Below are 24,807 nucleotides of genomic sequence, written 5' to 3' on the forward strand. Positions count from 1 at the left end.
ATTTCAGTAGCCAGAGGGACCCATCGCTGTAGAGTCTATACCTGGCTATGGTGACTAACAACTAAGTTGTTTTTAAATGAATTACTAAGAGGTCACATTATCAGTTTAACTAATCAATTACCAAATTGTAGAGAGGCTGAAATACTTACCTATTGCATTTTTTAAACTAATTTATTTTTTTTAATATATGTTATTGATTTTGTACAGAGAGGAAAAGAGAGGGATAAAGAGCCAGAAACATCGATCAGCTGCCTCCTGCACACCTCCCACCAGGGATGTGCCCACAACCAAGGTACATGCCCTTGACCAGAATCGAACCTGGGACCTTTCAGTCCGCAGACTGACGCTCTATCCACTGAGACAAACCAGCCAGGGCCTCTTGCATTTTTATGTGCTAAATTTTATTACTTTATCTAGTTAAAATGTGTTTGCATCTAATCCAAAAATGCCAAACAACTATATAAATAACCTTCAGTGTCTTATCTAAGAGTTTACATACCCTCTTTCATATTGTTGCTTATGCTTCCAATAAAATAAATTTGTTTGTCTATATAGGAATATACATATCATAAATTTCAAACTAAAAAAATATTTTTATGGCTTTAATGAGTCTTACCAAAACATTGTGTAAATAAAGTAACTTGAGGTCATTGTTCCTGATCATGTGCACAGTGCGCCCTCTAGCGTTTCTTTCTAAGTCCTACCAAATTTTAAACCATATTCTTAATCTCAAAATGTTAGGTTAATAGGATTAAAAACTGTGTCATCAAATTCATAGAACAAGGCTAAATCCCTGACACGGATGAAAATTAAATTAGAGAAAAGTGAAGGTCCTTCAAGGAGTTGGTGGTAACCTCACTGGAGAGATACTGCAAAGTTAGTGGTAAATATATTTAAAAGTTTCATTTGCTAAATAGGGTCATAATAGAAAGAGAAGAGTTAGTTCAAATAATAGACGTAGATGTATGTAAAATATGATAACTTTTTAACTACTAGTACTGATGTTATTTTATTATTATATTTAAAAGACATTCCTAATGTTGACTAAATAATGGAAGGTTTTTGTGTGTTTGGGAAGAATTAAGGTAATCTAACGTTTTATAGATTTAACTTTATTAAAGCATACAGTTGTTTTAATTCACTTAACTTTCCTTTGTAAAGTTTTAACCATTTGCATTTTAAATGTTTATAATTAATGTATACGAAATTAAATCTAAAAGGAAATTTATTATCTAAGAAGCAAAACATGTAACTATGAATTTATATATATTGATGGGTTTTATAACTATGAGAAAATGTGTGAGGCTGCTTTGTTTCATAAAAAAAATAAAGTTGTTTTTTAAAAAAAAGTATTTAACCATCAAGGTGAAAACTCACTTGAGGTTCAGAATTGGAGGGGGAAATCCCTCTGGTATATTTTAACTAATTCTGTGTTTGGGGGAGTTCACCGTTGACAAGGAAATAAAATGGAATTTGGATTCTATGGGGCTGTGAGCCATACTATCCGTTACCTTACATTTCAAGCACTTCAGGTGATGACCTTACTTAACTGTCATAAAGAATGTAAACAAACTGGAGGCCTGGGCTGTCTTTAGTTTTTATAATTTATATTTCAGGTTTTCTATGTCTCAGGCCTATGAATTGTCTAAAGTCATAAAGAAAAATTGACAGAAAAATGCTTTGCGTCACCATGTGTTTTCAATGGATGCCAACAGAAACTAACCTAATGGCAGGCATTAGATGCAGGTTTATTTTTCCTTGGTAGTAACAGCGGGAACATGAAGCTGCCACTCCTGGTGTTTATTGTGTATCTGCCATGGTTGAAAGATTGTCGCTGTGCACCTACTTGGAAGGACAAAGCTGCTGTCCATGGAAGCCCGAAGGGTATGTTTAGTTTCTTTATCTGTGCCGTGTCCTGTTTGCATGTCCTGCTGGCACTTACAGTGATTTACAGTGGAGAGATAACCGTATTCATGACGGCCCTCTGGTTCCATGGTGAGATGTTCTCTAGGCACTCAAACCAAGTAGACGTGACACCAAACATCTGGATAAAAAATAGAAAATTCCAATTGAGTATCTGAGAACATTCCTATATCCAGATGTTTGCTATCACACAGATAAAACTTGCCAACTTTTTGACTGCATTTCTTGGTATCATCCAGATGTTTGGTGTCCTCTAAGCACGGTTTTAATGAACAGTGAAATTCTTTTCTAGCATTGGAAAAATTTAAACAACTAAAGTATTCTGTGCAGTTATTCTTGAGATAGTGAGAGAATGGGTTATAATGACATTGAATCTGGTTGGTCTGTGTTCATTAACTTCTGACCTTTGCTTGATAATATATGTTTTGGGTACTTAACACTTAGAACAATTCGTGAGTTAAAACGTTGCTTTTGCGGGGAGATCTAAATTTGGAGGCAAGAATGAGGTCTTTAGGAAGCCACGTTGGCTATTGTGGAGAGAATTATAATGAACTTTATACTCACTAAGGGATTATTAAATTGGGTAAGAGATGTCCAGTAGGTTATTAAAGAATCTTGCATTAAATGAGATACTTTCCAGGTCTGATGCCTCCTGGGAAGGTAATTGAAGCTGAGAGAAAGGGAAATTGTTCACTGGGTTTGAGCTTCCCAGTTGGGTATTTAACATAAATTGTGAAGAAAATTCAAACTTTTCTATAATACAAAAACACTTGAGCTTTAAGTGAAAGAAATCAAATGGGTAAATGAAAACAGGCCCTGAGTGAAATGGCAACATTGAGGTTAAATGAACTCTGAGTGGTCTGGGAGCTCAGCAGTGAGGAACAGAAGGTGTGATCCATGCGGCAGCTGGTCCACATGGCAGCTGACAGCTAATTCAATATGATCTGCTTTCAGAGTCTGATGCTATAAAAGGACAATTAAATATCTATCTAGAAGACACGGAAAAAAATGGGTGAATTCATTGTATTTGATACAGATACACTGTAATCTGATCAGATCTCAAAGAAAAAAGCAGCAACATATTTTTTTAGGTTTTTCTGAGCCTGGCGATACAGATGTTGGTGAAGAGGTGAAGAAGGCTTTGATTGGTATGAAGCAGATGAAAATCACGATGGAAAGGAGAGAGGAGGAACATACTAATCTAATGACAACCCTGAAGAAATGCAGAGTGGAAAAACAGGTACAGTGATTGAAAATAACATCTGTTCTTAAACTATGTAGACCATACATATTGCACTTACAAGGGCAATTGATGACTTATTTATTTTCCCTAATAATAGAGTTTTTTTTGGAGAGCAGCTTTTATTGAAGAAATTTTAAATGTCTTCAAAGAACATATTCCTTGTAGAATAGGCCTTTGCAGGGCTCCAGACCCAGGAATTGTGGGGACTCATCTCTGGTTGGGAATGCTGCTTTCTAAAAAATGCCTTATCCTTAGTTCCTTCTGAGTTAGGATATTGAGTCAGAAATGTGCAGCGAGTTTTTGGCTAGATCAGTGGTCTGCAAAGTTTTTTGATCTCCTCTCCCTATTCCTAAAATATTTGTTAGCATTCACTCCTACACATTATGCATATTAATTTATTTATAAATTAAAAACATGAGTTACTACCACCTACTAGTAGTTCAAGGCACAAAATACACTTAGGATGAGGTTCATGGTTAGCTGGAACCGGGGGGCGGGGGAGGGGATGTAAGTTTGTATTTCAAATAATCTAGATATTTTGAAATATTTTAGCCCATGTGCCAGGTTCAATTAGATCGTCAGATTCTTATCTGTCACCGATAAAGAGCGCAGAACGAAGAAGTGTCAGCTCTGCCATTTGCTTCTTGTCTTCTGAGCTGAGATTATTCATAATCTGCTGGGTTTTTAGCCTCCTGTCCAGTTAGTGAGGGCTAGTTTAGTTAAAACAGACAATAAAAACCGTCATGTAACTGAGTCTTCTGAAACCCAACTCATTGCAATTGGCTACAAGTGAACAGAGGGGACACCAATGTCAGTGCTTCTGGGATGTGAGGACCCCCTCCCCCAGGCTCCTCACAGGCGGAGGGCCTCATGCACTGGTCTGACACAGCACACAACAGAGCACCAGGGTATGAAATAGTACATCAGCCCGACCATTTTTTTTTTAATTCAAATACCTTGACCTGACAGCTATGGTTCAAGCCATGTACCTTGCCAACAGAGCATACACATTATATTCAAATGTCCATGGAAGATGTTAAAAATTGTCCATATGTTACGATTATGAAGCTCAATACATTTGTAAATTATAGGCATTGCGTGGCTCATAGTTTTATAGCATTAACCATTAATATAACACTCAAAACAATTAAAACATTTTTTTAAAATTGTTTTCCAGTATTACCCTTTAAATCAAAGAGGAGATCAAAACTTTAACAAACAGAACTTGGGAAATGTTTTAAATGTTAACATAAGAGGAAATTACTTTTTAAATGTGTTTTCATTAAATAATTTTAAAACTGTGGTAAAATACACAGAATATAAAATTTACCATCTTCATTCCTTTTAAGCGTACAGTTCAGTAGCGTTAAGTACATTCACGTGGTTGGGCAACCAATCTCCAGAATTCTTTCCATCTTACGAAACTGAAACTCTGTACTCATTAAACAACTCCCAATTTTTCCTCCCCAGAGTCAATTTTTAAATCTAAAAAATACAAATAGAAGTTCTAGTATTTCCTCCCTGCACCTGTGAAGGTGGAGGCCTCAGGTGGCTGCTGGGATTCTCTCCCCCTCCCGGCACGGTGGCCTCCGGGCCAGTGAGCTATTGGAGCGGGGCTGTGTGACAAGCTGCGGTGGCCTATCACCATACCTCCACCCCCACATCCTGCCGGTCCCTAGCAAGGAAAGGAGATTGCCTGACCAGCAGCTGAAAGCCCTCCTTCCTTTTGGCAGGAAGCAAAGGATTTTTAGGAAATGAAAAATAACTCCTTCCTGAGGAAAATGTGGAAGCAAGCCTCTGGGCTTCCCTCTTCCCTGGTGGGCTTGTGAGCCTGGCCTCCGGGACTAATGACACCAAATGTCACTTACAGGCCATGCGTAAAACATCATCACATATGCCCGGCCGGCGTGGCTCAGCGGTTGAGCGGTGATCTATGAACCAGGAGGTCACAGTTTGATTCCTGTTCAGGGCACATGCCCGGGTTGCAGGCTCCGTCCACAGTGTGGGCGGCAGCGAATCAATGATTCTCTCTCATCATTGATGTTTCTATCTCTCTCTCCCTCTCCCTTCCTCTATGAAATCAATAAAAATGTATTTTTAAAAATAAAATGAAATAAAACATTATCACATATACTAGTAATCCTTCCAAAACCTGGGTAAAACATTACTTTCATTTATAAATGAGGAAAGTGTGGTTTGAGATGTTAACAGGTTAACCCAACACTGTCGTGAATGGCTGGGGAGAAAGTCGGCTGGTGCTTTGCCTGTGGGCCCCAGTGGCTTTGTTTTTCCCCCTTTGCCCAGCCTCCTGGCAAGCCCAGGGTGTAGTCCTATGAAGAGAATGCTCCAATTTGGGTGGGTCAAGTAAGCAGGGGTTGGTTTCAGTTCTGGCCCTAAAGAATCCTAGGACTCATAAAATTTTAATTTTTCTTTATTGTATAAAAATTCATTGAATCACACTCTTTTTAAAAATATATATATATTGTATTGATTTTTTACAAAGAGGAAGGGAGAGTGATAGAGAGTTAGAAACATCGATGAGCGAGAAACATCGACCAGCCGCCTCCTGCACACCCCACACTGGGGATGTGCCCGCAACCAAGGTACATGCCCTTGACCGGAATCGAACCTGGGACCCTTCAGTCCGCAGGCCGATGCTCTATCCACTGAGCCAAACCGATTAGGGCTGAATCACATTCTTAAGATCTGGACACTCAATTTAAAAAGTTAATCTTTTAAAAGAAAAACTTGTTTAACCTTAAGTCTCCTAAAATTACTTTAAACCTAGAATAGGGGAAACTTTAGACAAGCTATGAATTGGTATATATGGGGTTGGTGCCCCCCATCTCCCAGTACTGAGCACCACCCATCCTCAGTTGACCCAGCATCATATCAACCCCCCTCCTCAGTCCCTTCCTATTAATATTCACTGAGAACATCAGAAACTTACTAAACTGGAAAACCCTAGTGGCTTAGTTTGCCCCCACTCCAGGTTCAGATGGGACTTTAATAAGCTGTAAATTACAGGAATTGATATGGACTGTCAATGGGTGAGACATTTAGGGGGAAATGAAAGGGATGGGCAGGGCATTCCTAAAACAGAGAGCTACCTCCTCCATGGCAACATTTCACTGCCAAAACTTGGGACGTGATTCGGTATTAGTTTTTGTTATGCACTTGGGGGCCAGTGGAAGAAAACTAGGAAATACTACAAATAACTTGCTTAATGCCTTGCTTGCTTATCTCACTTAATACAAAACCTTAAAAGGTAGATCCTATTTTTAATTCCTATTTGCCCAAGGGCAGTGACTGTAGTTTGGAATTGGAAATATTGGGATTTAGATTTATGATGACAACGAGCAGAATATTTAAAACTGGGACTTGAGAAAAGCTGGTGGTATCGCTGCCTGTCAAGGTGAGGCACCCTCCTGCGAGAAGATGTAGAGTTCTAGAGCTGCTCTGCAAAGGAGATAAGAAAACCCTGTCTGGGTCACAAGGTACATTTAGTAGGCGGGGCCCTGCCCGTCCTAATGTGGGACACAGCAAATGCCACCTGGCTTAGCCTCGGAATCCTGCCATGAGGGCAGCTGAGCAGGCCCAGCAAAGGAGATGCCGAAGATCGTCAGTGCCCCGGTGTTTCTTTGGGCTTCCTATGCCAGAAAAGGGTGAATTCTTGTTTTTTCACTAGTTGAGGACACACACTAAATTATTTTTAAGCACAAAAAACTGCCTCCTCGTGTAGTTTTCACTTAGGGGAGTGGCCCTTAGCTCTGCCGCTGTCTTCTAACGGCTGGGTCCATTATTCCCCATAATTCCCGTGAACTACACCTCGGGCCTGGAGGGAGCCTGCCGTCAGAAGTCCGCGCTGGTAGGGAGGCCAGGGGACGGGCGGGGGGCCAGCCTGAGAGGAGCTCAGGGGACAGGGCTGAAGTTCTTACGGACTGTGTCACTTCTGCTGGGCTCCTCACCACCCAGAGCGGGACTTGGCCAAGTGCAGCAAGTCGCCACAAGGGGGCGTGCTCGGGATATGGACAAGAAGAACGAAGGTGCAAAACGTACAGCATCCCCACAATGAGAATTATGAATAGGAAGACTTGATCTGATATACAAGACCTGCACTTTCTTGCAGCGTTAAAAACTTACAAAAAATTAAAGGCGGCATAACTGAAATAGATTAATGTGTCAGTTTTCTAAGCCTTAAAACTACCTTCTACAGCCCTCAAGAACTAGATATGAAGACAGACAAGTAAACATGTTACCGTTGTTCCCCAAATTAGGGACTGCGTCTAGTAATGTCTGTCCCATAGCAAGCACTCAGTAAATACCTAGTGAGTGAATAGATGAACAGATGGGTAAGCTCTTCACAGTCTTCAGTAGGAACCCATCAGTGCCCTTAATCGAAGAGAAAGCTTTCTTTGGGGTAGATCTGTCGGCTGCCAGGGGCCTGAAGAAGGAATGAAGAAGTAGTCTAGAATTGGGGTATTTTTAAAGAGTGAAATCAACTAAAGTATACATAGAGTCATGAAATGCAAATAGGATGTTTGTTTCCACTTTTTAATTAGGAGGCCCTGAAACTTATGAACGAAGTTCAAGAACATCTGGAAGAGGAAGAAAGGCTGTGCCAGGAGTCTTTGACAGATTCCTGGGACGAATGCAAGTCTTGCTTGCAAAGTGACTGTGTGAGATTTTATACAACCCACCAACCTAGTTGGTCCTCTATGGGAAATGTGGTAAGGGAATAAAAGAGTTTATGATTTTAAAGTTTTTAAGGTATCTTCTTCAACTTATTTTTAAAAATTTAATTTATATTAATACTTAGAATAGAGACGCCTGATATGATATTGGCCTTTTGCAATCTAGAATCTAGCATTCATGTTTATGTATGATTCACCTGGTCTGCACAATTTATAAGTTAGAACAGCCATTCAGTATTTGTCCCTCCCTTTAATGACACTGTGTGAATGAAACCCTAACGCTGTCTGCCTTGTATGTATTATTTGTGAACACATTCCCACTAGATTGTAAGCTCTATAAAGGCAGGGAGCATACTCCATTTATCTTCATTAAAGCATTATAGATATCCAATAAATGTTGCTGAATTGCATTCTCAAAATAATAGTATTATAGTCTCTGATTTCAAGCTGCTTTAATTTTTTCCCCTGGAGGCCAAACATTTGAAGACGTTCTCTGCCTCCTGAATCTCTCCTTCAATGGGCTTGCCCTCCATTGGAGCTTGCACATGCATGTGCACACACACACAGACTAGTGTTCCCCTTGAGCCTACCCATGCATGTCTTATAGGACTGGCGTGTTTTCTTTTTTGTCCCTTGGCTATCTTCTGGGCAGAGGGAATCGCAGAGGGAGGTGACCTGAATACGATGAGCTCTGCCCCACAAAAGTCTCCTACTCTATTGGCCTGAATTTCCCTTCCCCTTCACGAAGTGAGTTGAATATGAAATGGAGTGAAATTTCCCTCTGCATATTAGAGCATGCACTAATTAGAGTGTGCTTCTGGCTTGGCAGTGCCATACCCAATTATAGAGGGAACAACCCTTAGGATGATCATATGCCAAGTTAATTTGCCTCCACTGTTAATTGCATCTGCTCTGTTTTTATTGCCACTCTCGAATACACCAGAATATGGTGGAATAAGAACAGGAGGTTGGGAGACTGTTCCTATCTGTGCCAGTTGTGTGTTCTTATGAACATTTCTTGGCTCTTTAAAGTTTTGCTTTTGTAAATGGATTCAGGTAAACAGAAGCTGGCAGAGGGAGAGGCAGACGATCCACCCAGATTACTTTTTGAGAATGGCATGAGTCCTCTAAGAATTTCTGGAGAATTCTTTGAACCACAGTGAGATGCTACAGCAGTGATGTTCGGTAGTTGATACGTTCCACAACACGCAACGTAGCAGCCATATCACTATCATATAAAGGCAATATGTTCTGGCACAAACTTAGCTGTCCCATAGATGAAGTAGGACATGGTGTGACTGCTGGAAACTCCTCCCAAGGAGCAGGGAGTTCTATAATTAGAGCGTCATTCCGTTCACTACAGCTACAAGGGCTCTGCTCACTGCAAACGAGTAACTATCCTAAGTAACCTGTTTAGCAGTACTAGGCATCTACACTTCAGTGTGAATGTTTTGATGAGATGAGAAAGAGGAGAACATAAAGACACTAATGATATTCCACCGAAGGGGAAAAGAGAAGAACTAAGATACAAAGATAGAGGTGAGACCAGAGCCTTCTTTGTGACCTTTGGACCACGGCATGCCAACCACCGCCAGCCTGTGGCTTGCCAACAATCTTGAAAACTTGGCCTTGTTAGGCCTTTGATAGGCAAACATAAACCAAAAGGAATTTCAGATCCTATTTCCAGCGTCAAAGCCAAAGCCCATACAAGAGTGTTAATAAATTACCTTCCATTGAATTACCTGTTCCTAGTTTGCCCAGATTTGTTCTTGACTTACAACTACTGTCTGCTTACTTTAAAATTTACAATTAAAAAAATAGCCCAGAAAGAAAATAAAATTCTATTCCATTTCTGTCCCCAACCCCACAGATTGGACAGTTTTTTAGGAAGATATATCAATTCCTGTTTCCTCTCCATGAAGAGAAGGAAAAAGAGCTCCCTGTCGCTGAAAAGGTCCTGGAGGAAGATGCACAAGTGACCCAAATAGAGCACATGTTCAGCCAACTGACTGTGGACGTGAGATTTCTCTTTAACAGGAGTTTTAACGTCTTCAAACAGATGGAGCGAGAATTTGACCAGGCTTTTCGGTCATATTTCATGTCAGATACAGATGTAATCGAGCCTTACGTTTTCCCAGCTTTATTCAAAGAGCCAACCAAAAAAGCTGATGTCGTGCAGAGCTGGGACGGTCCCGGCCTCTTCCAGCTGTTTTGTGATTTCAGTCTCTCCGTTTACCGAAGTCTCAGTACCACCGTCACTGAGACACTGAATGCCATGGAGGACCGGCCAAAACACCAAGGCGAGTATTAAAAGATTATTTTCACTTAGATGTTCACGCTAAAGTCAAGTTTTATTTAGCTGTGGGAATGCTAGACATTTCTAAGTCCTTGTACAATGTTTCTGAGAGTGGCAATTTCTGGAGAATCGAAGTTTCAGAGCCTTTTAGAAGCTTTGAAATCTGCCAAACACCATCCCTCTCCCATCCTCCTCCAGAGCTCTGTGGGGCTGTTCTGTCATTAAAACAAAGTTTCAAAGCTGAAAAAGAAAATGCTGGTAGGGTGAGAACTTCGCGGGGGAAGAGGTTTCCTCCTTCATTAAGACTCATGTAGATGCTCAGCTCGATTCTGCTGGAACATCCAGGAGTTTCTTTAAAATCAGTCTCCTCAACTCCCAGTGTGGTAAGAAGCATAGTGTCACAGAAAACCAGGTCATATTTAGTGCCCTCCATGGCCTCCTCTGCATCACTACTGTAATTCCTTACGTCATAACATGTATGCACAAAACCACAGAAAATGCTCCCAGGCAAACCCAAAACTACAGAAATAGGAATTTCTGTAAAAGATAGGAATTGCCTTTTACTGCCCTGGCCGGTTGGCAAAGTGGTTAGAGCCTTGGCCCACAAATTGAGGGGGTCTCCGGTTTGATTCCCGGTCAAGGGTACATACCTCAGTTGCAGGTTCCCCAGCCCAAGTAGGGGGGCGTAGGGGGGGGCAACCAATCGATGTGTGTGTGTCTCTCTCCCCCTCCTTCCTCCCTTCCAGTCTCTCTCGAGATCAATGGAAAAAAATATCCTTGGGTGAGGACTTAAAAAAAAAAAAAAGAATTGCCTTCTACCAATATCGCTCATGCCCACGTCTTAATAGTTCATGTTGGAAAAACAATTCTGCTTTATGTTTCAAGGCAGAAGGGGAAACGTCTTGGGGCTTCTGTAGAGCGACTGGGACGCAGCATCTCAGCAATGAGTGGCCGCGTGGGCCAACTGTGAGATCTGCGTCTCCTTGGACTTATTTCCTACCGACCACTAGGCCAAGCAAAAGGCTGCTCCCCTCTGGCAGGAAAACTAAACTATGACAATATGAATGGACCGGGAGGACATTATGTGAAGCGAAATAAGCCAAACACAGAAGGACAAATACTGCATGCCCTCATTTATATGCGGAATCTAAACTAGTCAAACTCTTAGAAGCAAAGAGCAGAATGGTGGTAGCCAGGTGCAGGATGGAAGGGGAAATGGGGAAGTGTTGGTCAAAGGGAATAAAGTTTCTGTTATAAACCATGAGTAAGCCCCAGAGATCTATTGCATAGCATGCTGTCCATAGTTAACAATACTCTATTGGACACTTTGAAAAATTGCTAAGAGGGTAGTTCTAATATTAAGAGTTGTTGATAATAACAACAATAATAATGATAATAATAAATAAGAGGGCAGGAGAATTTTTTTTGAGTTGATGGATAATTTTATGGCATAGATTGTGAGGATGATTGCATGTGTGTATACTTATTTCCAAACTCATCAGCTTGTATATGTTAATTATATACAGATTTTTGTATGTAGGAAAAAAGGGGCTCCTTTTAGCTGACTATTTTCTAATTATATCAGCTGTCACTGGCAACATTTGAATCAAATTCTCCAAGTTGCCCTGACATTGCATAGCAGGCCTCTATGGAGGAGGGGCTTCCCTCACACCGTCAGAAACTGCAGCCAGGAAAACACGCATTACATCCTTCCCGTCCCATTGTTCCTTGAGAGAACAGCCATCGTTACTGGAATTGTCATCAGGTTCTATTTCAGGGTCTGGTGGACTTTTCTGGTAAGTCAGGTGTTTCGTCTGGTATTCCCTTCTGAGATTCCAAGTTCACCAAATATTCAGGACAACGTAAGGACAACACACTAAATATATCAATGCGGGGATGATATTGGATAAGTTTTGCCTGCATTTTTATGTAGCTATCAATTGTCTTGGAATAACAGTCCAACGATAAAGAACATGTTCATTGAAACAAAATTATGCCCTCCTCCCACCCTAGCTTTCACTTTGTGTAGCAATCGTACACATGAGTTGCTACATTCAAATGTGCACAAGAGTACTAGTAACTCAGACCGTTGAAATCTAAACAATTTCCCAACCACTGCAACTCCCTCCTCCACCACCAACTCAGAATGTGCGTTTCCACCAGTCTGCAAGAGGGTCCTCCCCATTCACACACTCTGGCACCAGCCCCTACTCTCAGCTGGCTCCTGGGCCCCCTTCTCCCTGCCCCTCAAACCACCTTCACCTCAGTGGTAACTTGAAGATCCAGGGTCCCCTATAAATGCAAAAGATAAAAACAAAAACAAAATAGCCAGTGTTATACCTTTATACTCTTCTTTCTCCAGTAACCCTACCCTAACCAGATGGTATGCAGCAAGCTCAACAATGTAAACATTCTCTTCCCAGAACACATGAGGCTATTTATTAAAAATTAGAGGCCTGGTGCACAACATTTGTGCACTGGGTGGGTGGGGGTCCCCTCAGCCCGCCTGCACCCTCTCGCAGTCTGGGACTCCTTGGGAGATGTCCAACTGCCAGCTTAGGCCCACTCGTGGGGAGCAGGCCTAAGCTGGCAGGTGAACATCCCCCGAGGAGTCCTTGGTGTTGCTGTGGAGGCGGGAGGGGCTCCCATCACCGCCGCTGCACTCACCAGCCATGAGCCTGACTTCTGGCTGAGCAGTGCTCTCCTTGTAGGAGCACACTGACCACCAGGGGGCAGCTCCTGCATTGAGCATCTGTCCCCTGGTGGTCAGTGTGCATCATAGAGAGCAGTCATTCCGCTCTTCAGTCAATTTGCATATTAGGGTTTTCTTCTATAGGATAGGCAGGCAGGGGCTGGAGGGTATTTACATGTGGTTTCTATCACTTTTCTGGACAGGTGGTAAGTGAAAAGTAAACCTATGGCCTCTAGAAAATCCATCTAATGAGAAGACATTTTGAACTTAGCTCCTTTTTAAAATATATATTATTGATTTCAGAGAGGAAGGGAGAAGGTGAGGGAGAGAGATAGAAACATCAATGATGAGAGAGAATCACTGATCGAACGCCTCTTGCACCCCCACTACTGGGGTTTGAGCCCACAACCCAGGCATGTGCCCTGACCGGGAATCGAATCTTGTCATCCTGTTTCATAGGTCGATGCTCAACCACTGAGCCATGCCAGCTAGGCAAGAAACAGACATTTAAAATACATATATTTTAATGTGCTGGATATATATATATATTATTGATTTCATAGAGGAAGGGAGAGAAAGAAATAGAAACATCAATGATGAGAATCACTGATCGCCTGCCTCCTGCATGCCCCACACTGGGGATCTAGCCTTCAACCCGGGCTCATGCCCTGACCGGGAATCAAACAATGACCTCCTGGTTCACACGTTGACGCTCAACCACTGAGCCATGCTGACTGGACAAGAAACAGACATTTTTAATATCTTTGAAACTACAACATATTTTGCAATATGGCTTTAAAAAATTAAAATAATTATTAAAATTTTAAAATACAAATCTAAAGAGAAAAGTAGCTTACAATTCCCTATTTTTTAAAAAATATATCTTTATTGATTTCAGAGAGGAAGGGAGAGGGGGAGAGAGAGAGACATAAACATCAATGATGAGAGAGAATCATTGATCAGCTGCCTCCAGTACGCCTCACACTGGGTATTGAGCCCACAACCCAGGCATATGCCCTGACCCAGAATGAAACCATGACCTCCTGGTTCATAGGTCAATGCTCAACCACTGAGCCACTCCAGCCAGGCACAATCCCCTATTTAGTTAACCCCACTGACATCAGAAATAATAGTGATAAAAATAAGCTAAATTTAAAAGAATTCATATATACAAAGAAACAAAATTAATGAAAGCTGTCTTCTCCTACCCCATCAAGAGTCTCTCTCTGAACAACAGTTAGCATTAATAATTCCTCATGATTTCTTCCAGAAAATAAAATTCTTTCTGGGGGTGGGGCAAAGGGAGTGTACTCATAATGATGAGTAATAATAATTTGTAATGAGATTGCTGCATTAGAGGATATATACAACTTTCAATAGATGTCAAATTGTCTTAGCATGTGGTTGCACCAACATGCATGCCTATGATTAAGTACAGGAAGACGATTTTGAAAGCACCGGTAAGAAAAAGAAATGGCATTGTTATCCACTCCCTGGAAGCACAGACTGTAATGACACTGACGTGTAAATGCTGTGTTACCTGCAGACGCTGACCCTGGAGGCCTGAGTTCAAAGACAGTGCCGTGTGGAGAACTTGGCCAGAATTCGTCAGAATGTTTCCACTGTCATGCAAGATGCCAAAAATGTCAGGATTATCTATGGGAAGGTAAATAATTATTATTTTCTCAGGGTTTCAATAGTATTCTAGTCAGAGGTAAAAACAACAACAACAAAAAAACAACAACTCACTTTTACAAGCATTGTGGATTTATTTGCTTCCCTTCAAGCACTTTTTTAGCGAGCTCATCTCCTGATGGAGGTGCTCAGTGTAGTTTATAAACTTCTATTATTGAAAAGTAGGTAAAATCACTCTTTCCCTTTTTAAAATTCCCTCCCTGTTCCTGTGCAAGTTTTTATGGTTGAAGACCAAACCAACCCAACTGTGTGCAAAAGAGAACTAGGAACAAATGAGGACAACTCCTTCTTTCTTGCGAAAGAAAGAAAGAAAGAAAGAAAGAAAGAAAGAAAGAAAGAAAGTAAGAAAGAGAGAGAGAGAGAGGGAGGGAGGGAGGGAAGGAAGGAAGGAAGGAAGGAAGGAAGGAAGGAAGGAAGGAAGGAAGGAAGGAAAGAAAGAAACCCCACCGATGAAGGCAATCTTCCCCTTAAGAAAGCAAAGTTTTCGCCAAGTGATTTCTCTTTTCTTTTTGAAAGTGGCACTAACTTTTCCCACTTGGCGGGTTAATTACTAATTGGTGTTTACAAATGGGAAGTGGCTGCTCCTCACAACCCCAAGCCGACTTTGCTCTCCCAGACCTGACATGGCCTTTGCTCCACCCCCGGAGAGAAACCCTTTGCCCTGCCCACAGGACCCCACGCCGCTTCCCTTCTCCCTTCCCTCACCTCCCTGTACTTCCGGGAAGGAAAGTTGCTCCTTTGGCCCTAGCTAGTTTGACTCAGTGGATAGAGCTTCAGCCTGCGGATTGAAGGATCCCGGGTTCGATATTTCTGTCTTTCCCTTTCTCTTCCATTCTCTGAAAATCAATGGAAAAATATCCTCAGGTAAGAATTAAATAAAAAAATAAAGTTGCTCCGTCACCCTACTAGGACCTGAACACAAAATTTCTTACAAAAGCCAAGAAGAGCTTTTGATTCTGGTGCTTCTGTTTGCCAAAGCCCTACAGGAAGGACATTCTAAAAAGCGTGGCTAGGGGCTTGGAGTAAGAGGTTGAATATGAACGGGACCTTTTTGTTAGAGCCAGGAGGGCCTTATTTTTTCTGAATTGCTAACTGGGTCTCTCAATATAGCTCCTTCGTACCGATGTTCTGAGGATCCAATAAGATGTCTGACATGGTAATGATGCTCATTATTCAAGTGTCTGTTTTTTAAGTCATAGTGTGAGACTGCACACAGAAACAGAAGTTTTCATAAGAGAAAAATACACACTAATATACTAACCACTTACAAAAACAGTCCCATTCAAACATTTCATCGTTAACCTCCTTTCAAGCAGTTAGAAGCTTTAGTGAATAATCTCTGATTGTCATAAACTAATACAGATGATAGGGGAGGGGGTTGGAGGAAGGTGGTGAAAAGGTACAAACTTCCAGTTATACCATAAATAAGTGCTGGGGATGTAATGGACAACATGCTGTCTAGTTAGCACTGCTGTATGGCTTATATGAAAGTTGTTAAGAGAGTAGATTCTGAGAGTTCTACCACAGGAGCATTTTCTTTTCCCTTTCCTGTATCTATGTGAGGTGATGGACATTAACTAAGCATAATGCAGGAATCCTTTCGAAATATATGTAATCAAACCATCATGCTGTACACCTTAAACTCATAAAGTGATATATGTCAATCCTTTCTTAATAAAACTAGAAAAAGGTATTTGCAACGAGATACTGGCAAATGTGACCCAAGTGGAGGGTTGAAATGTGCTTGCACACGAAGGGTTGTCTCTTGCTGTCAGAAACCTATGCATCACTCTGTGGAAAAGCCCCGGCTAGCCTTCTGGAAGATGAGAGGTGCCAGCTGAGGACCCCGAAATGTGCACGGGGCCATCCTAGCCCACCCAGGCACTCTCAAAGAGAGTAAATGAGCGTCCCTTGTAGAAATCTGCTTGCCTAAGATCACGAGGGAAATCACCACCTTCCCCCCACAAATAAAAAAAATCTTTATATCACTATTCTAAAATATAACTGAAATTGCAAATGAAGACACTTTAAAAAGATATCCATATGTCCTTTCAAATGTATACTGTATCTTGTTATCTGTGACTCACTTTGTTTTCATAATAGTTTCTTGGATAACTTTTCAAACATACACTATTACACTGTATTTACCTACAAGTACAAAGGTCTCCCTCTCCTACAGATCCCAAAATAATCTGCAGAAGTGTGAGGCCCCAGGTAACCTTGGGTTATACCTTTGTATCAGAAAGAACCAATAGCCCTAACCGGGTTGCTCAGTGGATAGAGCGTTGGCCTGAGGACCAAAGGGTCCCGGGTTCAACTGTCAAGAGCATGTGCTTTGGTCGCAGGCTCCTCCTGGGCCAGGTACAGGGCCCTTGTCAAGGCTCATGTGGGAGGCAACCAGTTGATGTGTTTCTGTCTTTCCTCTCTCTTTCACTCTCTCTAAAAATCAATGGAAAAATATCCTCAGCTGAGGATTAAAAAATAATAATAAAAGAACTAATAAAGGATGTTTAAGACCTGAGATGAGGTAGTTACCTGGCTTCTGATTGGTGGATTTCTCCCCACTCCTATCTTACTGAAGGCACGGTTTTTTAGTAAACAGCAAAAGACAGTTTATCAAGACTGGTCTTTCTCCACAACACCGATCTCTCATGATTTAAAATGCCCTAACACATGGAAACTTCCATAGTATACAGATAATCTTTACACAATATTAACCCACTCATCAGCACACCTATATAAGTTCCTATAACACTGTTACCATTCGGATGGGCTGTTTGGCAATAATAACAAAGAACTGGAGGATCTTAGTGGCTTGTAAACACAAAGGTTTACTAGTATTTCTCACTCTACAGCACGCCAGTTACAGTTTGAGCGAGGTCCTGCTCCACATCTCCTCACTAGGATGACAGAGCCTCCACCACCGGGAACATGATAAATCCCAAACTGTTCTCAAAGGCTTCCTCCCGAAGTGAGACACATCTCTTTGAAGAAGGTTGTGCTCGACTTCAAGGTGGCAGGAAGTGTGTTCCCCCACGTGTCCTGATCAGAATATCAGTGAGCAGCCCTAATGGCTTTCGGAGACAGCACAGAAAGAAGGAAAAGGAAGAGTAACATCTGCTAAGTCTACATTGTACACCGTGTGATCAGGCACTTTACATTATTTCATTCCCGCCCATTTTACTTCGTTGAGAACTCACTCAAGGTCAAAAGGCTGGAAATAGAAAGCTAACGGGCTAGGATTTACCAGGGGTGGGCAAACTTTTTGACTCGAGGGCCACAATTCGTTCTTAAACTGGACCGGAGGGCCGGAACAAAAGCATGGATGGAGTGTTTGTGTGAACTAATATAAATTCAAAGTAAACATCATTACATAAAAGGGTACGGTCTTTTTTTTTTTTTAGTTTTATTCATTTCAAACGGGCCGGATCCGGCCCGCGGGCCGTAGTTTGCCCACGGCTGATTTAGACTCACATCACCTAACTCCAAATGTCATGGACCTTTTCCTTTACCGCATTACCTTCTTCTTTGTTAGACTGTCCTGATGTACCCGAACTACACACAAAAGTAGATGAGGCCCTTAAATTGGTCAACATATCCGATCAGCAGTACGTGCAGATTCTCCAGGTGACTCAACATCATCTGGAGGACACTGCGTATCTGATGGAGGAGATGAGAGAGGAATTTGGCTGGGTGGCTGAACTGGCAAACCAGACTCCAGGAACTGAGAGCACCTTCAGTTCCAGAAAGGTAATGGAGGACCCAAGCACAGATATGGAGGTTACATGTGCATACGTTGATTTTTCTGTTGATTTGTGTATTTGAAAAAAAACTGTAGGAGGATATTCATTTTTCCATTGTGATTATATTCAGGCTAACCTGATATAATGTAGTGCACATGGTCTTTAGAAAACAGAAAACTCCATAAAGAAAACCAATTTAAAACACAAAATACTTGGTAATCTAGAGATGGCCAATTCTGCTTAGAGCTGTGGTGCTATAACTGATACAGGTAACCTTGAAGAAACTTGGCCAATATGCCCTAGCCAGTTTGGCTCAGTGGATAGAGCATTGGCCCGCAGATGGAAGGGTCCCGGGTTTGATTCCAGTCAAGGGCACATACCTTGGTTGCAGGTTCCCCAGCCCTGGTTGGGGTACGTGCAGGAGGCAACCAATCGATGTGTCTCTCTCACATCGATGTTTCTCTCTGTCTCTCCCTCTCCCTTCCACTCTCTCTAAAAATCAATGGAAAAATATCCTCTGGTGAGGATTAACAAACAAACAAACAAATAAATAAATAAAACTTGGTCAATATGGACTTTAAGAGAGAAGACTCAGATTCAGCAACTTGAGTTCAAAAGCTAACTCAGAAACTAGCCAGCTGAGTAACTTTGGGAAAATTCCTCAACTTCTCCAGGCCTCAGTTTTTCTACCTGAAAGATGGGGCTAATAATTAGCTACTTTAAAATGTACATCTGTAAAGCGATTAGTATAGGTTCCTTATACAAAGCAAGAGCTCTGTAAATTATAGCTCTTATTAGTTTTTTACATAATAAGCTGCTAAATCACCTTGAAAATTAAACATATACACTAACCTTTACATAAAAACATATTGCCATGGATTTGTACCATGTCTCTCACATTCAATCAGTAACTCCTTTTATGTGATATATAACAGTGACTACATTTCTTTCCTGACTACCCTTGCCCTGCCACACACATTACGTTAATAAACAAAGGAGGCAGGTTAGCAATTCCTGGTGAGGTCAGTATTGACAGGTTCCTAAAATGACCTGAATACAAAAATCACTGGACAGAGTCATTGAAGATGCAATATTTTGGGCAGCATGTAATGCTGGTGACCTGTCCCGATCTCTGGGGATCCAGCTACCAGCTCTGGCAGGTGCTGCTGCTAACTGCTCAGCCTGCACCTTCTCCGAAGTGTTGTCCTTGGGGCTACTTATGCTCCAGAGCTCCCTGCAGGATCAGACTGCGGATAGAGGTCACCTGAAGCCACATCCTCGACTGGCTTCTCCCTCTTCTCAATCTCACTTGCCTCATCCCCTTAAAAGTTTCACCCCACCAGGCTGGTGTGGCTCGTGGTTGAGCACCAATCCATGAACCAAAAGGTCACTGGTTCAATTCCCGGTCAGGACACATGCCCAGGTTGCTTAATATTTTGCTTTAATTTATTTATAAGGGATTTTATTTGAAAAAAAATTTCAAAATAGTTCTCTTAAGATTACATCAAGTTGCATATCAGAAAAATTTAATTTAAAGTGTTAAAGTCAAAGTGTATGCACTTGAGAATTCATTAAGACAGCAACTATCATGCATTTCAGATTACTGGTTCTTATAAAAACCACACGCACATGTATAAAACTTGGTGCATCATGTTAATGTTTGTGGCACAGTCAGTCACACTCACCAAATGTTCCATTTGCTCACTCACATTTCCAGCTTCTCTTACAGTTAAGTGGTGCCAGGTGGCAAGTTCTGGCCAAGGAAATGTGAACAAAATGGCAAGTGTTATTTCTAGTCTGAGATATAGTGAAGGGTCTCTTTCTCTACCGAGGCCACAAAGAAAGCCACGTGGTCCATATGCTACAGCTAGGAGATGACATACCTCTGTCAATGAGGGTCCTGAGTGTCTATGTACAGAGCCCATATGGACATGTTGCATGAGTGAGAAATAATTTTTGTGGTATGAAATCGCTGGAATATTGGGGCAAATTTGTTACCTCAGCACAACCTATCTTATCCTGACTAATGTGGTATTAAATTAATCCTGACTGTGCACTGGGATTTAGTGATCTTTTACTGTTTAATCCTTCTTCTCAGGTAGTTCCAGGTGTTCACCAAGGAAACGTTTCCAAACAAGATGAAACGATGATAGACTTAAGCATTCTGCCTTCCCCCAATGTCACACTCAAGATCCCTCTTGAAGAAAGTTCTGAGAGTTCTAACTTTGTTAGCTACGTGCTGGAAAAAGCTGTACATCATCTTAAGGAACATTTTAAAACTTGGTAAGCAGAGTGTCTGACTAGGAATGCTTTGTTAACAGACATAGATGATTCATAAAAGGAAAAAAACAAAACTAGTTTTAAAATAACTGGAAAATATGCTCAACCTCATTAATAACAAAGACAAAATAGCATTTTTTTGCCTATCAAATTTGCAGATTAGAAAAAAAATATACAAAGTTCCGATAGGAATGTGATGAAATGGGAATTCTTATATGTTATTGGTGGGAATATAAATTGTTTCTGACTTTTAAAAAAGCTGCATGTCTATGCATGTCAAAAACCATAAGGTTTCTTTTTGATACAATAATTCCACTTCTGGAATCAATCCTAAGGAATAATCTAAATTTGATTAAAAGTCCTCCCCCTTCCCCCTACAGTCCTGGCTAGGTGGCTCAGTTGGTTGAAGCATTGTCCTGTACTCCAGAAGATTGCCAGTTCAATTCCTGGTCCAGACACGCCCCCTCTGCCTGAATCACAGCGCCCGAGTCCCCATGTGGAGATATGGTGAGCGCGGCAGGATGCCACGGGCTGGGGTGCAGTGTGGGCCTCTGGGCCACCCAGTGGCGCTGCACGGAAGCCAGGCAGGCAGTGCGCTCTCTCCCTGTCCTGTACATTGCCAGTTCAATTCCTGGTCCAGACACGCCCCCTCTGCCTGAATCACAGCGCCCAAGTCCCCATGTGGCCATGTGGAGAGCGCGGCAGGATGCCACGGGCTGGGGTGCAGTGTGGGCCTCTGGGCCACCTAGTGGCGCTGCACGGAAGCCAGGCAGGCAGTGCGCTCTCTCCCGGCCGGCCTCGCAGACTGGCTCCTGCATGAACCCACGGGGAGCCCAACCAGGCCCTGCAGACGGGCACTGGTCAGGTGTGCTAGGGTGAGGCTGAGACGGAGGGCGGTGAGACATAAGGTTGGACTAGACGGTCTGGAATCCACACAGGTGAGTCTGCGAAACCCAGGTGTCCATTGAAAGATGAATAAATAAACAAAACGTGTCTAACAGAGTATTATTTGGCCATAAAAAGGAATGAAGCACTGACATATGCTACAACCTGGATGAACCTTAAAAGCAATATGAGTAAAGAAGCCAGACACAAAAGGCCACATGGTGTATGATCCCATTTATATGAAATGTCCAGAACAAACGAATCCATAGAAAGAGAAAACGAATTGCCAGGTGTTAGGGGAGAGCAATGAGGGAGTGACTACTAATGAGGAGTCTCCTTTGGGGTGATAGAAATGTTCTGGAATTAGAGATCATGGCTGCACAACATTGCGAATGCACTAAATACCAGTAAGTTGTACACTTTTTTGTTGTTAATCCTCACCTGAGGATATTTTCCATTGATTTTTAGAGAGAATGGAAGGGAGAAACATCGATGTGAGAGAGACATATCAGTTGGTTGCCTTTGCACACACCCCGATCAGGGCCAGAGATTGAGCCTGCAATCAAGGTACATGCCCTTGACTGGGATCAAACCGGGGACCCATCAGTCCCCAGGCTGACGCTCTTTCCACTGAGCCAAACCAGCTAGGGCAGGTTGTATTCTTTAAAAGGGTGACTTGTGTTAAGTGAACTGTATCTCAATAAAGTTATTATTTTTTAAAAATATCCTTAAGAGTAAATTAAAAATGGCATCGCTCCCATGGATAAGAACATGATACGCCCGGCTGGTGTGGCTCAGTTGGTTGAGCATTGTCCCATGCACCAGGAGGTTGCCTGTTCAGTTCCCGGTCAGGGCATGTGCCCAAGTTGTGGGCTCAAATCCCATTAGAGGGCGTGCAAGAGGCAGCCAATTGATGTTTCTCTCTCTCTCTCTTCCCTCTTTTTTCCTTTCTCTAAAATCAATAAAAACATATTTATTTAAAAAAATAAATGAAAGAACATGATGCTACAAAAAGAGAATAAGAAGGACTCTTGGGAACTAGAAATGATGGCCAAAAGGACAGGTTGGGAGAAGCCAAAGAAACCTCCTAAAAGAAAAAAAAAGGGAAAAGATAATAGGGAAGACAATGGGAAGAGTCTAGGAGCACCGTGCCCCAGTGGCAGAATTAGAGGAAGCAGGAGGAAGAATAGTGAGACCTTTTCCCAACCACACAAGAACAGGAAGGACAAAGTAAGTTTTCAGACCCTGGGGGGCCACGTTGCCCCCCTGCCCCAGATCACCTGCAAGGCTGTCCATGTGGATGTGTGCACAGGGCTGGGTGGGGAACCTCTGAGTGCTGTTTCCTACTGACCATACACACACATGCGCACACACTCTTGTATGGAAACATGCACATGGGCTACTAACCCTCAGCCATGCCCCTTCCTGGAAATTCAGCGAGGACAAGGCCCTGGGGTCTGGGAACTTAGGCATCTGGTGAGAGGCTCTAAAAGAAGGACGGACAGAAGCCTCGCTATGCCCCTCAAGTGCCCCTTGCCACCTCAAAGTACCTGGGTAGGCGTAATCAGCCATTTCAACACTGGACCTTTATTACCAAAAATTATGTGATGAATGAAAACACCTGCAGGAGGGGACAGTGCCAACCTAACATGTTTAGCTGGGGCAACAGATCGCCAGAGAGGGGACATGGGGGAGGGAGTCTCTTCTACAGAGACTGTCTCCTTTCAGTTCCCTAGCACCCAGAAACCTTGGACAGCCAGAGCAGGGACCTCAGGCCTGGTGGCTCGGGGATGAGTGCCCTGCAGGGCTCAGGAGGAACTTGGGGTTCACCTAGAGTGGCCCCAACTCAGCTTTGCTTTCCAGATGCAGTTACTACTGCTTTAAAGAGCTGAACTTAAAAGAGAGAAAAACAAAACAAAACCTCCATAAAGAGCTCCAGGTCCCTGAGAAATCACTTAAGCACTAATTAGTGCTCATCCAGCATCAGTAGAGAAGGAATCAATCACTGGCTGACCAGGCCGCTTACCCACTCCTCCCAGAGCCCCCTAGGCCACTCCTGACCTCTGGTCCCTAACCCTAGAGGGTGCACTTAACCTGCTTAGTCACATCTGCGGGGAGCTTTGTTTCATCTGCTTCACATTCTTAAATGGTTCTAAGAAGAAGGCACAGCCTCCTAAGCAGAAGCCCTTGGAGAATGATGTATGCTCCCCAGCCCACACAGCGGGGGCTGGCCTTTCCCCCAGCAGGAGGCCAAGGTGGGCTGTCCAGGCATGGGGAGGATGGCCAGAGTTCCCACGGGCCTTTCTACCCAGCTCTCAGCGCTGAAGCCTTTGGAACTAGACAAGGCCAACCCAGCACCCTGAGATCTACCCCAGGCCCAGAAGAGGTGGCCTTACCTGACAAGCATGCGCTTTAGCAGCTGCTGGTCCCCTTCTGAGTAGCCAGGCCAGTCCTTTTGCACATCCTTGTACACACAGTCCTTCAGTGTACAAGTACCATCCTTGGTATTCACGTTGGCCACCTGTTGGAGGAGGCTGTCCAGCGTGTCCTTGTCTGCCTGCGCCAGGCCATCCTTCTGTAGCTGCAGCAACAGTTCAGCCTTCCAGTAGGGCCTCAGTGCCAGAAGATGTAGCACCCGGTCATGGAAAGGCCTCTAAGATACCCCAACGCCCCCGCTAACACCACTTTTCTTGATGACATTTGCCAGGTTAATGGGGGTCGCCCACTTCCGGGAGGGCACAGTATCCATCGCCTGTGGGGCTGGTTTCTTAAACGAAACCTTCTTGCCCAGGTAGCGGCCTCCGGGCTTGATGACGATGGCACCCCGACTCCGTGTCTCTTCCTCGGCTTGTGCCATGCTCTGCCGTGCCTTCTGGTAAGAGTCATAGGTGGCACACACTGTGATTTTGTCCTGGATGCTACCCAAGCAGTCCAGGTGTATATCCCCATGGCTGGAGAAGTACTGCTGGATGCAGTCGAAACTGCCCTGGGGGCTGTCACGGCCGATGTTGGAGAGGTAGAAGGAGAAGATCTGAGCCTCTGAGGGGTAGTCCGGCTGGGGGATGGAGATGTGCCCTTGGCTTCCTTGAAATCGAATTGATGGTCTCAGTGAAACAGAATTCTGGCTGGCGCGGTAGGTCTCAAAGGCTCTCAGGGCACTGTCGGTGAGCTTCACGTGAAACATGGACACCTTGCTGCTGTCGCTCACCCGCCCGCATGACAGCCCGTAGCTCTGATCCTCCTTCAGTGCCGCCATCTTGTGACCATCCAGGTTCTCTCTTTATTCTCTTGTTACATCTGTATTTATACCAGTTGATTTTAATCCTATCCATTCTATTCCAAAGGTTAGGGCGTTT

At 43.0% G+C, this 24,807-nt stretch overlaps 1 protein-coding gene across 6 annotated transcripts in view; it reads left to right on the top strand.

Annotated features, from left to right (window-relative positions):
- The first annotated feature begins 778 nt into the window (after positions 1–778).
- CLUL1 (clusterin-like 1 (retinal)) overlaps positions 779–24,807 on the top strand; it is a 27,236-nt gene continuing 3,207 nt past the window's right edge. For 2 of the 6 annotated variants that reach the window (XM_014535949.1, XM_005861613.2), the window contains exons 1-8: positions 779–883; positions 1,766–1,884; positions 3,015–3,163; positions 7,729–7,896; positions 9,731–10,160; positions 14,395–14,514; positions 18,079–18,293; positions 20,385–20,569. In XM_014535949.1, the coding sequence (XP_014391435.1) occupies positions 1,779–1,884; positions 3,015–3,163; positions 7,729–7,896; positions 9,731–10,160; positions 14,395–14,514; positions 18,079–18,293; positions 20,385–20,569 (1,373 nt within the window). In that variant the 5' untranslated portion in view covers positions 779–883; positions 1,766–1,778. Of the gene's footprint in view, positions 884–1,765; positions 1,885–2,959; positions 3,164–7,728; positions 7,897–9,730; positions 10,161–14,394; positions 14,515–18,078; positions 18,294–20,384; positions 20,994–24,807 lie in introns of those variants that run through there. The other 4 variants (XM_014535947.1, XM_014535950.1, XM_014535951.1 and 1 more) reach the window with 4 other exon arrangements.

The sequence above is a fragment of the Myotis brandtii genome, unplaced genomic scaffold (assembly GCF_000412655.1).
Source record: "Myotis brandtii unplaced genomic scaffold, ASM41265v1 scaffold154, whole genome shotgun sequence".
Lineage (NCBI taxonomy): Eukaryota > Metazoa > Chordata > Mammalia > Chiroptera > Vespertilionidae > Myotis > Myotis brandtii.